This window comes from Engraulis encrasicolus, chromosome 7, assembly GCF_034702125.1.
Source record: "Engraulis encrasicolus isolate BLACKSEA-1 chromosome 7, IST_EnEncr_1.0, whole genome shotgun sequence".
In the NCBI taxonomy this organism is placed as follows: Eukaryota; Metazoa; Chordata; class Actinopteri; order Clupeiformes; family Engraulidae; genus Engraulis; species Engraulis encrasicolus.
The window spans coordinates 39,613,769-39,631,663 of record NC_085863.1 but is presented as its reverse complement, the minus strand read 5'-3'; the positions used below and the strand labels follow the sequence as shown (position 1 = coordinate 39,631,663).

Below are 17,895 nucleotides of genomic sequence, written 5' to 3'. Positions count from 1 at the left end.
ACACAGCTGGAGGAGGCAGGAAGCAGTGCACACGCAGATCCAATTGCTGTTAAGATAAACATTTTTTTGAAAGACACCAAAAAGGGGTATGAATCACATGGTCCCTTTACGCTTACTCCTCGTAAACTTTTTTTTTCCTCTCTGAAATTCTGCTGACACACCATTTTTGATTTAACAATAGCAATCGTTTTTTTTCTTTCTTTTTTTTGAAATTCTGCTGATGTGCTGCAATTGTTTCACTTCCTCCAGCTATGTATTGGCTGGTGTACACAGCAGCGATGCACTTAAAAGGTCTGGCTGTCTGTTGGAAGAGAATGGGAATTCACAGTATACAGGCTATACTCTATGTCTAATGTCTGGACAGAACACTCAGTGAAGAATTCCAGTTAACTACGTTCCACCACACGTGAGACCCAGACACTCAATTTCCTAGAGACCAGTCTGTTGTTAACCAGATGTTGGTTGTCAACATACCTATTTCATCATAAAAACAGCCGTGATTCCCTAATGGCACTGTGGAAAGTCTGATGATGGTAGTTTTTTTAACGGCACACAAGACACTTACTCAGACAGCTTCAGCAAAAGAAACGAAAAGGAAATAAGGAGTAGCCTTTGTTAATAATGAAGCATGGGCTTTTTGTCTGCTTTTTACACTAAGTGAAAATATTAAGGTACATTCCGTGAAATATGAATATGTAGACCTAGATGATGTTCATAATGTAAATGAACTTAACCTTCCCCATGTGACAGTGAAAAGCATGGCATTGGTAGTTAACATAAGACAGTACATGGGCACTTCAACTCAGGCTGCATGACCAAACTTTCTTCCCCTCTTTGTTTGAGATGTAGCCATGGATGGTGTGTGTGTGTGTGTGTGTGTGTCTGTCTGTCTGTCTGTCTGTCTGTCTGTCTGTCTGTCTGTCTGTCTGTCTGTCTGTCTGTGTGTGTCACAGCCAACATTTCAGTTTTACATGTGTGAGCGAGAGATGTGTAGCACTTCATCCCAGCTTTTTACCTCAACTCTGTTGTCCGCTTAGCTGTGCGCTACAGTGCGCAGCCCACGCACTGTGTATTCCAGACGGCAGCGGTGGGTGGACCATCTCATAACGCACTCTGCTGTGTAGAGGGGGGGGTGTGCCGGCCGGGGCCGGGGATGGGCCAGGGCAGCCGGGAGTTTGTTTGGGTATGTTTGGGGTATTTTATACGTGGCAAAAAAGCGTGACGCATACACACACACACACACACACACACACACACACACACACACACACACACACACACACACACACACACACACACACACACACACACACACACACACACACACACACACACACACACACACACACACACACACACAGAATCCATTACAGCATTACAACAACCCAGACTAAACCCCTCCAAAAGCAACAGCAGTCAGTCATATCCCACAAATAAACGGAAAAAAGAAGAGAAGGGGGAAAAACACATTTGAAAGTGTTCTTTGGCTGAGGCAACCAGCACTGGTCGTCATGACACTCAATGTGTCATCACGCAGTCTGGCTCCAATTGTGGAAGACCGTTTTATGGACCGTTTCGACATAATTGAATATCATATAGTGACTTCAGAGGCAATCCTCTGTAGTACACATTGGCTAACCATGCTGTGTGTTTTAAACATTCATGTCTCCTCACTGGAACACAGTAAGTTTAACACACAATGAAAGTGATGATACTGTGTAACAGAACCTAATAAGTTTTCATTAGGATCTGGCTCCAGTCGAACTAGCATCCTCTTGCCTGGCTGTTAAGTGGGTGTTCTGTAGATGTGGATATCCCGGGTTCAGACAGTAAAAGTCCTGCTTCCACTGTGCCAGTTCAATGAACCAGCTGATGCCGAGGAGAGGAATGGTGAAACCATATCACCTTAGTGAAAAAGCAGACAGAAAATGTAAGATGACTTTTACTTTGAAAGTGAGGAGTGCACACATAGAACAAGAAAATGTTCTAGATGGCAATCATAACACATCATACGACTAAGACATAATGCGCAGTACATGCTCCAAAAATAATGTATTGCTTCATTAAAAAAATGGTAATATTTGAATTCACCTGTCGGACCTTACTCAGGAATTTAACTTTTACAATCCAGTTTGTCCAACACTGTGTGAAGGAAAGGTAGTCCAAACACCTGCGGAAAGGCAAGAGGGAGAAAAGTCTCCTCTAAAGCTCCTGTAACACTCTCTCTCTCCCTCTCTCTCTCTCTCTCTCTCTCTCTCTCTCTCTCTCTCTCTCTCTCTCTCTCTCTCTCTCTCTCTCTCTCTCTCTCTCTCTCTCTCTCTCTCTCTCTCTCTCTCTCTCTCTCTCTCTCGGGCTGTGGGCTGGCCTGGGTGTTCTCTTCCAGAGCCTGAACAAGTGGAGACCTCTTTAGTCACAGCATAAAAGACTGCCTTGTGACTGGTGTGTGTGTCTGTGTGTGTGTGTGTGTGTGAAATATTTGTGAGAGAATTTCCCTCTCTTTCTTTCTCACTCGCTATTTCTTGTGTGTGTGTGTGTGTGTGTGTGTGTGTGTGTGTGTGTGTGTGTGTGTGTGTGTGTGTGTGTGTGTGTGTGCGTGTGTGTGTGCGTGTGTGTGTGTGTGTGTGTGTGTGTGTGTGTGTGCGTGCGTGTGTGTGTGTGTGTGTTTGTGCATGAGCGACTGTGCATGTGTGTCAGTGTGTGAGAGAGAGAGATAGAGAGAGAGAGAGAGACTGGAAAAGCTGAGGGGGTCAGGGCAGCCAGAAAGAGAGAGAGAGAGGGAGAAGGGAAAGAGAACGTGGCGAAATAGTCAGTGGTTACGACTGCTAAAAGAGGAAGGAGGCTGTACATACTTGGAAAAGAAAGAAAAGAGAGAGAGAGAGAGAGAGAGAGAAGAGAAAGGAGGGAGAGCAAGTGTGTGTGTGTGTGTGTGAGAGAGAGAGTGGGCGGAGAGAAAGAAAAAAAAGAGGACTGTGTCCCATCAAGCAAAGCACAGTTAGTTGTCCTCATCAGTGCTGTCAAGTACTGTTCATGTGTGCTTGGAGACAGCACTGCTTCACTTTAGGGCAACTCTCTCTCTCTCTCTCTCCATTGGATTCCACCTGATAGGCAGTATATACTGTATTCTCTGGATTGATCATCTCCAACTCCAAAGCATGAGCAGTATGAGAATCTGAGATTGGAACACCTCACATCTGTAGTATCCATGACTGAGGATTGACACTTGGACAGGTCTGTGTTGGGATTTTCCATTTTGTCTCCCCGTGTCCTTTAGCTGTCTTTTGGACTGTTGGTATGTGCGTCTGTCTTTCTGTTTGTCCGTCTGTCTTTCAGTCAAAGTCTGTGTGTGTGTGTGTGTGTGTGTGTGTGTGTGTGTGTGTGTGTGTGTGTGTGTGTGTGTGTGTGTGTGTGTGTGTGTGTGTGTGTGTGTGTGTGTGTGTGTGTGTGTGTGTGTGTGTGTGTGTGTGTGTGTGTGTGTGTGTGTGTGTGTGTGTGTGTGTGTGTGTGACATAGCAGAGACCAAATGGTCCTTGTTGTTTACACAATATTTAAGGCGTCCAACCATTTGATGGGCTTCCTGCATGGGAAAAACAGTGCATTTTAAGTCTCCATCCAGCTTTTGGAAAATGAAAAAAAAACACCCTCTTCGTGAAGTCGGTACCAGTATTTTAGCTTGTTTGTTCTCCTTTATGACCACAGTGTTACCGGGTTTAGATATTAATCTGTGCACTGAACTTGAACTGGCTCCTGTCAGCTGAGAAATGTCACATCTAGAGGATTGACACACATTTTTCTCACTGTGTGTGTGTGCGTGCGTGCGTGCGTGCGTGTGTGTGTGTGTGTGTGTGTGTGTGTGTGTGTGTGTGTGTGTGTGTGTGTGTGTGTGTGTGTGTGTGTGTGTGTGTGTGTGTGTGTGTGCTTGCATGTGCGTGTGTGTATAAGTGTGTGTGTGTGTGTGTGTGTATGTGTACATGTGTGTGTGTGTGTACATATGTACAGTACATGTGTGTGTGGGTGTACATGAGTGTGTGCATGCCTGCCTGTTAGCACGTGTGTGTGTGCGTGTGCGTGTGTGTGTGTGTGTGTGTGTTGTGTATTGGGGGTGTTCATACTGGACTAGGCTGGACCAGTGGGGCTATGAGTAGAGCAGAGCAGAGTGCAGCCTGGGAAGTATGTCCTGACCTCAGCCTCCACAAAAGACTTATTGTCCCTCTGGAGACAGCACTGCAGATCTGTGTGCGTGTGCGTGTGCGTGTGCGTGTGTGCGTGCGTGTCAGGGGGTCTCATAGCTACAGTTAGTTGCACACACAAGTCTCCACATCCTGCCAATTAATGACGTGCAGTTAGTCTCATCAGTTGCATGGCGTCACTGACACACTTATCTATAGGTCCCCGAGAGAGAGACAGAGAGAGAGAGGTTGTGTAGTGACAACATTGATAGTATTATTTCATTTGCGCAAAAGAATATCTGTGTGAATTGTCTACTCTGGGCAACAATGTGTCACCATACATGACGACCATGAGTAAAAGTAACACAGACTGACTTTGTTATCATGGCTGAGCCTAGTGTGGCATGCATATGTAGCCTGTTGCATTTGTCGCTGAGTGGGACATGGGTCTGAAGTGATACACATGTTGACAATCAACAAGCAAAAGTTGCACCACAGTAAGTCGGTGAAGTTGGCCTGGTGGGTTTGCTAAGCTCTTTTTACAAGGGAACAAGATTTACGTAAGAGTAATGATTTTGGTCCCAAAACCAGAAACTGAGGGGGATTTTGGAGAAAACACAACATGCAGACGTAACAGCAGCCACAGAAAAGTGTGGGTCGATTGTGTATCAAACACACACACACACACACACACACACACACACACACACACACACACACACACACACACACACACTAGAAAAGTGTGGGTCGATTGTGTATCGAAAACACACACACACACACACACACACACACACACACACACACACGCACACGCACACACACACACACACATACACACACACACACACAGTGGGCTTTGTGAATGGACACACACACACACACACACACACACACTCACTAGAAAAGTGTGGGTCGATTGTGTATCGAAAACACACACACACACACACACACACACACACACACACACACACACACACACACACACACACACACACACACACACACACACACACACACACAACACACAACACACACACACACACAGTGGGCTTTGTGAATGGATGCTTTCATGTGCAGGGGATCAGGCTTCTTATGAGCTGCATAAAAATCTTTGCTTAATGTGGATTAGCTTTTGTGCGGCAGAATGAATAATTGTTTTGTAAGGTCGTGATCGCGTGGATTGTTTGTGTGTGAGTGTGTGGGCAACTGCATGCATGTGTTGTGTGTTTGCATTTGCATGATGTGTGAGTAGGAGGTTGTGTGTTTGTGTTCATTTGTGTGTGACAGCAAGCGAGTAGGGACAGAACAGAGAAAGAGAGAGGGGGAGAGGGAGAGAGATAGATGGCGAGATGGCATGCATGTGTTTTCACATGTGGGTTTTCAAAAATGAACTGAATGCCTCATGGTCATCTCCTCAAGCTGGTCTAGTGGTTTGTTTGTGTCTAGGACCCGAATCAACTCTGTATTTCGGTGTTGAAGCACCTCCACATGCTGTAGTAGCCTACAGCCAGAGATGGCCAAAGTAAAAATTGAAAAACTAAATTCACAGAGTAACTGGTCTATAGTTACCTGTAGTGACATAGCACCTGATTCTGTGCTGGTTGGATCACATTTGGGGCTTTCTTTTGGGGGTTTTAAGTAGCCTGGTGAACCAGCGCCACCCACTGGACGGCAAAATGTTTTGTCTACGGGTGGGTCTGGCCTCGCATAATGATTCAATGAAGCCAGAATGCCATGAATCTGGCAAACCAATTACAACGCAAAGATGTGTTTTGAATCAAAGTGGGCAGGGTTTTGAGGGAACGTTGTTCTCATCAACAATCTTCGGATGTATTATGCATCGAGGCCAGACTAAATTAGACATCCACATTTAGTCTGGTTTATCAGGCTAGGTTTTAAGTTCTTTTCAGTAGTAACAACAACTACTAACCACCTCATTAGGTGCAATAGAATAACTGGCGTGACCACAATGTAATATCATGTGCCAGTGTTGTACTTACACCACACAGTTATTTCTACTTTTACTTTGGCCACCTCTGAGTGCACCAGTCCACAAGTGCACCTGCCCTGGGGCTCACGTTGCAGGCAGGGCGAGGGGGGGGACGAGAGGGAGAGAACACAGGGGGAGGATAAGAATGGGGCCAGAATAAAAAAAGAGGTTAACGCCCAGAGAGAGACAGGTGAATGGGCCAAGAACGGCTTTGGTGACACTGGCTCCAGCTCCACACTTCTTTTTTTTTCGTTCTCTCTTTTTTTTTCCTTTCTTGGTCGTGGATTTTGTTCTAGTCTGCTATTCTGTGGTGAGGCCATCGAGACCAAAGGCAGTGATTTGCTGAAGCGCTGCATTCTTCTGGTGCACTTGTACTTGAAGTTCAAATTACATTTCTCTCACACATCTTACATAAGTTGTTGTGTTTCAAAATGTTTTTAAGTGTTTTAAGTTCGAAACACTCCTGGTAATGTCGATTTGTTAAGTGTCTTTTATTCAGGACCGATTTTTAATTGGATGCTTTTCTGGATGAAAAACATCAAACCACAACCTGAGAAGAGTTGTGAAATCTGAAAATTCAATTTATTACTTTGATGAATCATACGGTTTACCACTTCATCACTGGAAATACTTTACCTACCATATACTGTGCTGTAGTAGAAATATACTAATACTGGTGTACTACCTTCACTCCCCTCAGTAATGCCCGCTAGCTGACCTGAAAAAGTCCTGGATCCTGGATCCTGGATCTGCACAGCTGTTTGATCCTTCTGCAGTCGTATATCAAGAAATATCCAGTCTTCCAGATTAATTAGAAGCAGTACTCCAAACAGCCCTTGCTTCCAAAAATTCCAAGCGTCATGGATCAAGGGTTGTTCTTGCCCAGCCTACCCGGCAGACATTAACGTTTCTGTTATTTTTAGACTTTTGATGATGTCTTGCTGTGTGTGCGTGCGTGCATGTGTGCGCATGTGTTACGGAATCAGACCTGTACACTTGTTCAATTCATTCTCTTTCCAGTGAACTACATCAGTGTTTCCCAACCAGGGGTACGTGTACCACTAGGGGTATGCGAGCACACTGCAGGGGGTACTTGGAAATATGTTATCATTATAACAAATGTATGGAGCAGTCACATCAGGAATGAGAAAGCGATATAGAACATGAATTGGGGGGTACTCATGGCGCAACTAAGAGGTTTAGGGGGTACGCGAGACAAAAAAGGTTGGGAAACACTGAACTACATGGTACATGACTGAATATTTTGGACATGGTGTGTGTCCATGTCCGTGCCTGTGTGATGTAGGGAGTGGTCTAAAGACAGACATCACCGTTTCTCTTATTTTTAGACGACGTCTTCAGCCTTCTTGGCTGATGTTGTAATGATGAGGAGATGTGGATTGACGAATGCTGCGGGCCGGGCCTGCTCTCTCTCTCTCCCTCTCTCTCTCTCTAGCCCGTATGAATGTGTCTGTCAGAAGCCAGCCGAGGAGACAAGGCGATGAATGTGACCACTGTATTCCTTCGACACAGCCCCTGTCAGCCCGTGTGCGTGTGCGTGTGCGTGTGCGTGTGCGTGTGCGCGTGTTTGTGTGTGTGTGTGTGTGTGTGTGCGCGCGCGCGTCTCAGAAGCAGGTGCAGGTGCACAAAGGAATCTCAGGCTCAGGTTTAGTAAAGGTTATCTCATTATCTGGGCTGTTTCATTGCCAAGTTTGTGTGTCGTGTGTGAATGAGGGAGCCTGTCTGAACACGTGTAATGTAGGCACTATGGTTTTTTTTTTCTGAAAAGTTTGTGTTTGTCACTTTTTCATTTAAATCTGCGTCTTTATGTCTTCAAAGTATATGAAAGGGTGATTGTTAAGTGAGAGTTTAGAGTACAGGAAATAGAGAGAAATAGCAACAGGGAGGAAGTCAAAACATGGGCTTTGGTGCCAGAAAAAAAGAGAGAAGAAAAACTGACTCACTCACTTGCTCTGCTCAGCTGGCTCCCCAGGAGCAGCAGTGCGTTGGCTTAGAGCAGTGGAGGGCCGTGGGCTGAAGGCAAGGCAGACAAAAGGGTCCATGTGGAAAGTCGTAATCTCCCCAGGACACCGCTCACCACCAGCCCCACCTCCTCTCCCACCCCCATCTCCCCTCCTCCCATCCCCATCCCTTTCCACGCCGCTCACCTCCCACCTCCCACCTCCCACCCCCAACCCACCTCGCTTCCATCCCCTTCCATTGCTCTTGCTCAGCATGTATGCTCATCTAAGAGAAAGTCTGCATGGAGAGAGATACGCTTGGAAATTTCGGAATTGGGAGGTGGGGCGGTGAGGGGGTAGACTTCAATACTCTCTGCCAGGGCCGCTGACCGATTTGGCCGGGCCCGGGACAAAGTCATCTGAACTACACACATAAAATGTAATGGAGATCCAATTCTGCACCACACACACCCCACTCTGGGCCCAGGACAACTGACCCATTGGTCCCTTCCGCTGTCGGCTTCCCTGTTCCATGCTGCTCGTGCTGCTAAGCCACTTGTATGGTTTGGGTAGGGACCAATGATTAGCCCCAGTCCCACTGTGGTTTTGATTCCACGTGCTGGGAGCCAAGCGTTGCACTCTTGACATTCTTAGGTGATTATTGGTGGACTGCATTGACCACTTTTCCACTTGCCGTTACAGTAAACCTGACTAGTCTGCTTGCTCCTGCTGCTGCTGCTGCTGTTGTGTGATAGCTCTGTCCACGTGGTAGGCTGGTCTGCTCTTGCTGTCCTGAAGCGACTTAGTACATTTTCCACAGAAAAATTGTCAACGTCAACACACAGTATACTAGGACATTGAGGAGTCACTGACGAACACTCTGAGACAGTGGTAATTACTTAGGTCTTAAAAGTTTCGATGTAAGCAACTAGACTTCTTCTTTGAGTTTGTCCCTGAGATTTTTTTAATTTAAAGTCTTTCTGCCTTCTTTTTGTGGAGTTAGAAACTGGAATGTCAAACTTTGACCTGTCCCGCAATTCAATTTGCGGTCACTAGGGACATCTAGATTTCTAGGATAGCAATGGTGAAGAATCTTAAATATTCCTGGTTCTGGTTCGTGATCTGTATCACCGCCAAAATATAATCACTTGTACCTTTGGTCATTTCCATCGACTCCAAAAAGTTTCATCCAAATCCGTTCCTAAGTTTTTGATTTATCCTGCTGACAAACAAGCAGACAGACAGACAGACAAACAGACAAACCATGGTGACCGAAAACATAACCTCCTTGGCGGAGGTAACAAACCGCCCCACCCACGTGTTGCCACATTAAGCAGAACAGAGGATGGTTCTTGGAAATAGGAGCAGAACATCTTCAAGCTGAGAGAAGAAGTCTAGTACCTTACATCAAAAGTTTGAATAACATGACCTGTTTCAATTAGAATCATCATAGATGTATTGCAGTGAGGTAATGACACAGAAAAGAGATGTTGGATTCACATCAGAGTACAGAGATTGTTTTGCTTGAGCTCGTCATCACTAGGAGATTTCTTGGACTGGAGATATAAAGACAGATGAGACAAGGTCTTTCCAGTTTTCGTGGGAGGAAGGACATCTGTATGTGTGTGTGTGTGTGTTGTGAGTCCCTCCCCCAGGAGAGTGCTTTTTCCCAGGGTCCGCTCACAGGAAACGCCCCTGCTCTCTAGGCCTCACTTGAGGACCCTCCACAACTCTCCATCTGGTCAACTGAACTGCTTGGTTCCGGCATCTTTGTTTGTATTTAGCTTTGCATGCTTGTTTAGATTCTCAGATGTCTGCATTCCCCTCTGCTGGCATAAACCATGGAAAAAATGCTAGCAATGATCATCCCTCTCTTTTCTTTTCAAATTCTTGGAGGCAGATCCATCATATCCAATACCATGTGGTCTCCACACAGCCTCATCCTCCTGCCTGTTTTTCATTAAAGAACGATTTGTTCTGAACAACTTCTCATCCGGAGAGCTTTTTAAAATAGCCACACGTAAATAGTGTGCTTTGTTGTGTCAGCTCTATAATTTCTATTTACCAGCACTCTCCTTCCATTCAGTTGGCTCATAATGATACAATGTTCCCACTCTCAAGGCCTGTTATTAAGCCTTATCCCTTTCTTCTGAGAATGTGTCAATTCCCTTTGTTCAGCATACAAATTCACATCATGTGATTGTATCAGGCGATTCTCACCAGTCAAACACATAGAGCACAAGGGGACTGCTTGAGTTCTCACACTCAGGCCTGGATTGGTAATCTGGCAAACAGAACGTTTCCCAGTGGGTCTATTGTCCTCACGTGTTCATACAATTGTTTTTTTTAATGTTCAGACCGGCCCAGACTTCCATACAAAGGCAAACTGCAGTAACAACGTTGACATTGAAACTAAGGAAAAGGCCTTCAAAGCATTGGTATTAAGTTGGAAGTTGTAGTTATTGAAAATTTGACATCGCACACTTTCGAATCATAAAACTTTGTCACAAGGTGCAAGATTTTTTATGAAGACCTCAGCCTAAATTCAACTTTGACTAAATATGGTTCGACTCCCGACCCGCCAGGTTGGTGGGGGGAGTAATCAACCAGTGCTCTCCCCCATCCTCCTCCATGACTGAGGTACCCTGAGCATGGTACCGTCCCACCGCACTGCTCCCCATGGGGCGCCACTGAGGGCTGCCCCCTTGCACGGGTGAGGCATAAATGCAATTTCGTTGTGTGCGGTGTGCAGTGTTCACTTGTGTGCTGTGGAGTGCTGTGTCACAATGACAATGGGAGTTGGAGTTTCCCAATGGGCTTTCACTTTCACTTATATGTAGTTACTGCACTTTGCCTTTGTACCGCAGCATACTGTGGTTTAGAGGGGGCTATGCAAAAATTCCGGTGCCTTGTCTTTGACCCCAGTTCAGCCCTGCTCACACCGGCCTGGCACCCTTTATGAAACAACCTGCAGGTTGGCACAGGAAATATCCACTGCAGATGTTTGTTTTATTTTATTTTTTTACTTCTCCTAATTTTAGCCCCTGTGACCAGGCGAGCGGCCTATAGAGGCTTTGAAAAGAGAAACCTGAAGATGGCGCCCCACAGTAACCCCTCTGACAGACACACACACACACACACACACACACACACACACACACACACACACACACACACACACACACACACACGCACCCAAACCTATTTTTGTGGGCACCCCTCCTGACAGTACACTCTTCTCCGGAGACTCTCTCTTGCACTCTCTCTCTCTCTCTCTCTCCCTCTCCCTCCCTCTGTGTTGCGAGTGTAACTCTGCACGTGTGGTACTGATGAATGCCCGGCGAGGCAGAGCAGAGGGAGAGGAACGTGCAGTAGGCAGCCATGGCAAACAAACCTCCCGGGGTGTTTACTGTCCACATGGCCATGAGGGAAACAAACAGATTTTAGCTGCCGCCAAAAAAGGCACAGCCTGAAGGGGCTTTAAAGACAAGCTATGGTAAGTGACTGCTTTTTCTCAGTCAAACTTATTGTGAACTAAACACACTCTGTGTACTGTACTTGCTCAATGGCTCGCTGTATGCCAGGAAGGCGTTGTTTTGACTGACAGGTTGGCCTGCATGCATGGCTGTCACTTGGTCGTAATAGTGCTCAGTCATGGCGGGACAAACAGAATGGAACAGTTGTGTGTGTGTCCACCCTGGCTGTTTCGTTATCTTTCTCTAATTCCAGTCTCTCTTACTATCAGCTTTTTTCAGTATCCAAAAGCCTTAGGCTGACGCCACATGGGAACTTTCATAACCAACTGAATATCTATACAGTAGCCTACCTGAACCTCTGAGTTCCCTCTGAGCTGATACAACACAATTGATATGCAACAGCAGAGGACACAGTTTTCAGAATCCAAAACCAATACAGAGAAGGCATGTGTGAACCCTCAGAACCATTGAATGTATTTAAACTTAAGAGCCTATTAGTCTATGCCAGTGCATAGTATCCTTGTCAGCTGATTTAACCTTCAGAATTCAAAACTGTTGCATGTGAGCTCTCAAAACCATTGCAATATCCTTATACAATACTTCAGGGCCCTAGTATGTGCCTGAACGTAGTGTCCCTGTCCCCATGCCTCTGCCTGAGTTCAAGCCTCAGCTATGTCCTCTCTCTCAGCTGCTACTATATTTTGCCTCCCCGTGCGGTTCTCTCCCCCGGACTTGAGGGTTTGCTTTGCGCTTGTGTGTGAATCCAATGGGTATCATTTTGCCCCGGCCGGCAGGCGAGCGAACGGAACTCCCTCCAGTTAGTCTCCAGGCTGCTGTGGCAAGGCCCGCGTCTATTTTCTGCTCTTGGTGGCAGGAGCCGGGGCATAATTGTGGGGCTTAATGACATGTTTCTTTAAAGCCTTGCCCTCCACTTTTCCTGCACTGGAATGGAACCTCTCTCTCTCTCTCTCTCTCTCTCTCTCTCTCTCTCTCTCTCTCTCTCTCTCTCTCTCTCTCTCTCTCTCTCTCTCTCTCTCTCTCTCTCTCTCTCTCTCTCTCTCTCTCTCTCTCTCTGTCAAGGGTGTGTACACTGCAAAGCAGCCCTGATGTGATGTGTGGTTGTGATTGTGTGTGTGTGAGAGTCTCTCTTTCTCTCTGTTTGTGTGGGTGTGTGTTAGTGGTGGTGGGTGTGTAGGTTAGGTAGACAGAGACATTCCACACCACTGTGTTCTTTCTATTTTTTCCCCTTCTCCCTGCTGCGTTCGTCTGCCAGATTACCAGCATGGATGTCTGGCTTAGATAACCCCTGAGATATACACAACGTAGCTCAGGTCTAGCTGTTTTTGGATGTGCCCTTGACTGTTTGCTTGTTATGGCTTCTTGTGTGTATGTGTGTATGTGTGTATGTGTGTATGTGTGTGTGTGTGTATGTGTGTGTGTGTGTGTGCGTGCGTGCGTGTGTGTGTATGTGTGTACGTGTGTGCGTGTGTGCGTGTATACAGTATGTGTGTGTGTGTGTTTTATATGTGCTAGCCATCTGTGTGTCCATACTGAGTTGTTCACGTGTTCTGCAAGGGTTTGAATAAGATGGCTCACAGTGTATAAGTGTAATATTTTGGCCATCATGGTCAGTCTCGTCTCATCTCGTCTCGTCTCGTCTCGTCTCGTCTCGTCTCGTCTCGTCTCGTCTCGTCTCGTCTCGTCTCGTCTCTTCTCTTCTCTTCTCTTCTCTTCTCTTCTCTTCTCTTCTCTTCTCTTCTCTTCTCTTCTCTTCTCTTCTCTTCTCTTCTCTTCTCCTATGTGGTGTGTGTCAGTGTGTCGTGTCCTGCTGGGCCTATGCTGAGTGAGAACATCCTCCCTGGCCTCCGCTTCTGGCCACACAGGGCCACTCTGTTCCCTCGGACGCCCAAACAGTGGCCGTAATTGTCAGGTTGTGAACCATGTGGCACTACCCAGCTGCCCTTGCTGCGATGAAGTCATCAATGAGAGAGAGAGAGAGAGAGAGAGAGAGAGAGAGAGAGAGAGAGAGAGAGAGAGAGAGAGAGAGAGAGAGAGAGAGAGAGAATGACACACAGAGAAAAAGAGAAGAGAGGGGGAAAGAAAGAAAAGCATGACAGAATGGGAGAGAGGTGTGATGTATAAAAAGCCCAGGACCTTGGCTAAGTAGGGCTTGTACACGTATGGCTTGATCTGCCTCTGGTATGCAGCCTATACTATATTAATATTCATGTAATCAACCTCCACCTGCTCTCATGGGCAACGCTGCCTGGACATTCCACATGTGATGGGACATGCCATTCGTCTGAAACCTCAGCACCGCTTACACTTAAAGGACCACTTCTGCCAATTTCAATATACTGTTGTATTGCTCACGCTACCCTGACTTGTCAGTACCCGGTGATTCTGCATTTTTCGACTCAGCCCTTTCCGAGATCTGAGCTTTTCTAATGGGGGCAGCTTTTGTTTACATTTTAAAAATTCTTAACATAGACCTACTCCAAATATTTCCTCCTAAGGAATTGCTGTTTGCTTGTTGTCTGCTGATGTTGCATAACCTTTTGGATGTTTGGGAATACATCAAGATGTTTTTTTTAAATGTAAACAAACACCTGCCCCTATTACAATGACCAGGATATCTTCAGGATATTAAAATTCTCAGGTACTGACTAGTCCAGGGTAGTGTGAGCATTACAACTGCATGTTGAAATCGACTGAAGTTACCCTTTAACCTGTTGAGTTTTCCTATTAGGATTTTGACTTCTGAAGGTAGAGAAGGTAATATCATCCATGTATTGTCATAAATGGTCCATTATACTGGACATTTTTTTTTACAGCTGTAAAAATCATGAAACCTTATCCAACTGACGTGGCATAAATTCACCATAAATAGTTAGGGTTGTTCCTTGTCCGTGGTATGGGGGCTGACATTTTGTGGTCAGTGCTGTCACGTTCATTCACGATGGTTTATTTTGACATGTCTGGCTTTGTTGTGTACAAACTAGCAGTGATCATACGCTACACAGACATTTTGATCTGTTTCCAATTACCTGCCTGCTGGCTTTGATTTAAATCACTGCACGTGTGTGATTTCTCATCTCATCTCCACACACACACACACACACACACACACACACACACACACACACACACACACACACACACACACACACACACACACACACACACACACACACACACACACACACACACACACACACACACTAACAAACTAAACTAACACTAACAAACATGCCTCTGCAAGTAAAGCTGCTCCAAGATTCCCTGAGCGAGATGCTACACAGAATGGTACTTTCCTCCACTTTGACCCTGACCAACATGTGTGTGTATGCGTGTGTATACATGTATGTGTGTGTATACGTGTATGTGTGTGTGCGTGCATGAGAGAGAGAGAGAGAGAGAGAGAGAGAGAGAGAGAGAGAGAGAGAGAGAGAGAGAGAGAGAGAGAGAGAGACGGACAGAGAGACGGACAGAGAGACGGACAGAGAGAAGGAGAGATCTAGAATGAAGATGGAGAGGGATGGAAAGAAAGGCATGAAATAATGGGAGGGAAGTTTGATTTATAAAAAAGCCCCACGACCTTGGATAACTAAGAGTTGTACTCTTATGGATTGTGATTGTGGTTGTGTAATGAAACAGAGGGTTTGGTTGCGTTTGGGCAGGGTAGGGCAGCGTAGAGTAGAGTAGAGGGGGTGGACGGGGGCTTTCCTGACTGTATGGGGCCGTGATTCATCCACTGCTGTGTGTGTCTACATAGGTGTTATGTCCGGAGGCCAAGCTCTCCTTTTTCCTGCCCAGGCACCTTTTGTTGTTGGGAGCCATGTTGCGAGTCTAGTGTACATAATCAGCCACATCTGCACGCCTCTCGGGTATCTCTTAATGACTCATGCCTAACGTGTGCCTCTGTGTACATGCGTGTGCGTGTGCGTGTGCGCGTGTGTGTGTGTGTGTGTGTGTGTGTGTGTGTGTGTGTGTGTGTGTGTGTGTGTGTGCGTGTGTGTGTGTGTGTCTTTCTCAGAGAGAGAGAGAGAGAGGATGGGGGGGGGGTGTAAGAAGAGAAGGGGAGAGCTAGCGAGATAGGGAAGAGAAGTCAGACTCAGACACTGGGACATGGGTTGCTATCAGGCTGGTGTGTCATATCACTCCATTGTTCATGAATCTCAGATGTCTGTTAGGGTTTCACTGAATGTGCTTAGTGTGTCTCACTCACGCCTCACCCACCCACTGTCTTTTATGGCTCAGGTAGAACTTTGCCAGGTATTTTAGGACGCCATTGTGATTACTCCCACACATTCCTTTGAAGTTTGCCTTTGAAGTGTGTCAGTGTGTGTGTGTGTGTGTGTGTGTGTGTGTGTGTGTGTGTGTGTGTGTGTGTGTGTGTGTGTGTGTGTGTGTGTGTGTGTGTGTGTGTGTGTGTGTGTGTGTGTGTGTGTGTGTGTGTGTGTGTGTGTGTGTGTGTGTGTGTGTGTGCTTGACTCCACCAGGAGCGTGTGTACTTTTTTTCCCACATAAATGACAGACTTCCTTCCCTAATGTTTATGTGTTTCCTGCGCGTGTAGTGTAGTGTAGTGTACTCACCTTCCTGACGGATGTTTGTGTTTTGTTTTTCGCAGGACCCACATATGATTGATGAGGTGACTGACAACCATCAGGACATGGACAGCCTGAACAGGAATGTTCCAGCGCATCCCAGACAGACGCACCAGGTGCTGCAGGTAAGACACAACAAGACGTCTGGGAAGAAGAGTCACATTCATTCATCCAGATCATGTTATCCAAGGAGTTTAGGAAGCAACTGAAGCCCAGTTGCAAGCAACTGAGCTCTTTGGACATATAAAATAGCAAAATCATTAATCTGTCACAGGCCACTGTAAAAAAAAAAATGGTTGACTCAACTAAACTCTGTCAAATCATCTTGTCGCTTTGACTGAAGTGTGTTGAGTCAATGTATAGTGTGTCTATATGCATTGGTGTAAATGCAGCCCAATGTATTTTCAATGACTTTGAAGAGCATTTGTCCACAACCTTTCCTTATTTTTAAGGTGGAAATTGATGTACATTAACTCATATCACTTAATTGGGTAATGAGTTCACTCAATATGACTATTGTAGTTACTGAACTACTGCAACAACTACTGCTTTTTTGCAGTGAGGGTAGAAGGAGGTGAACAATCCCAGTTGTCTGTTTTGTGTGAACATTCACATTTTAACACTGACAGATACATATTGTAGGCCTAACTTTGTTTTGATTTTATCTCCATTGCGACTTACTTCATCCATCTTCGTCGTGAGAAAGGAATGAGAATACAAAATGGTAAAGTGGTAAAATCGAGGATAATTACATTGGGAACCTCAGGAACAATACAATGTTGATTGTGTAGCCTACTGTGTGACAAAGTGTGTGACTGGTGTGACATTTTTCTTTTCAGGAAAATACACTATTGTAAAAAAAAAATACAATGTAGCGTATTGAACAGGTGATAGAGACAGCTCAACCATTTGTCTGCCTGTCCATTTCACATCATGAAACCCCAGCAAGTTAACCTCAGACGATGTTATCAATTTCACCACCACTCCCAGAGGGTCTTTGGAAGGCCAAGGCTGTGGTAGATCTCTAGATAGTCAGCTAGCTGTGGGGGGAAAAACTGTTAGAGAGCAAATTTGTATGAAAGCGTTCCCATTTCTGAAGCACTTTTTTCATGAAAAGGATTTCGTGCACATAATAATTTTGTGGTGGAAAATGCTGATCACTATCAATGTGTGCTGAGAGAGCAGAGTCTTTTTCTCTGAAAAAATGCCCCTAAGCACTATACCGCTCGCCCGCCTCTCTGCAAGGCACACACAGCACAAGAGGGGAACTTAGCTCAGCACACAAAGCACATACATCCACAGCTCACATACACACACGCTTCACTTAGCACACAAAGCACTCACACATCCACACATACTAGTAGTCACACAAAAGCCATTATTAATGCGTTCAGGCAGGTGCTTTCCTTTTGTAGTGAAAAAGTGAACACTTTCCAACCGTGGTTTGTTAGGCATACTGTATAAGCATTTACAAAAAAAGGATGATGGAGCTTGTGGAGTGAATAGGTTAGTATGCATGCTTTGCCTGTTGGGACAGGAAATACTAACTGTAAGGAAGATTGAAAGATGGAAAGCATGGAAAAGCATCACAAAGGGATGCCGACAAAGTTTGGGATGCATGCAGACACCAGACCATGCAAAATGGAAAGTGGAAAAACTTGATGAATGAAGTGAAAACCAGTAAAACACAT

The 17,895-nt window shown here is 45.6% G+C and overlaps 1 protein-coding gene across 9 annotated transcripts in view; it reads left to right on the top strand.

Moving 5' to 3' along the window:
* The window catches only part of phldb1a (pleckstrin homology-like domain, family B, member 1a), a 74,982-nt gene that overhangs the window by 1,508 nt on the left and 55,579 nt on the right, over positions 1-17,895 (top strand). For 7 of the 9 annotated variants that reach the window (XM_063203503.1, XM_063203504.1, XM_063203508.1 and 4 more), the window contains exon 2: positions 16,228-16,329. In XM_063203503.1, coding sequence (XP_063059573.1) covers positions 16,228-16,329 — 102 coding nt within the window. Of the gene's footprint in view, positions 1-2,668; positions 3,229-7,766; positions 11,617-16,227; positions 16,330-17,895 lie in introns of those variants that run through there. The other 2 variants (XM_063203507.1, XM_063203505.1) reach the window with 2 other exon arrangements.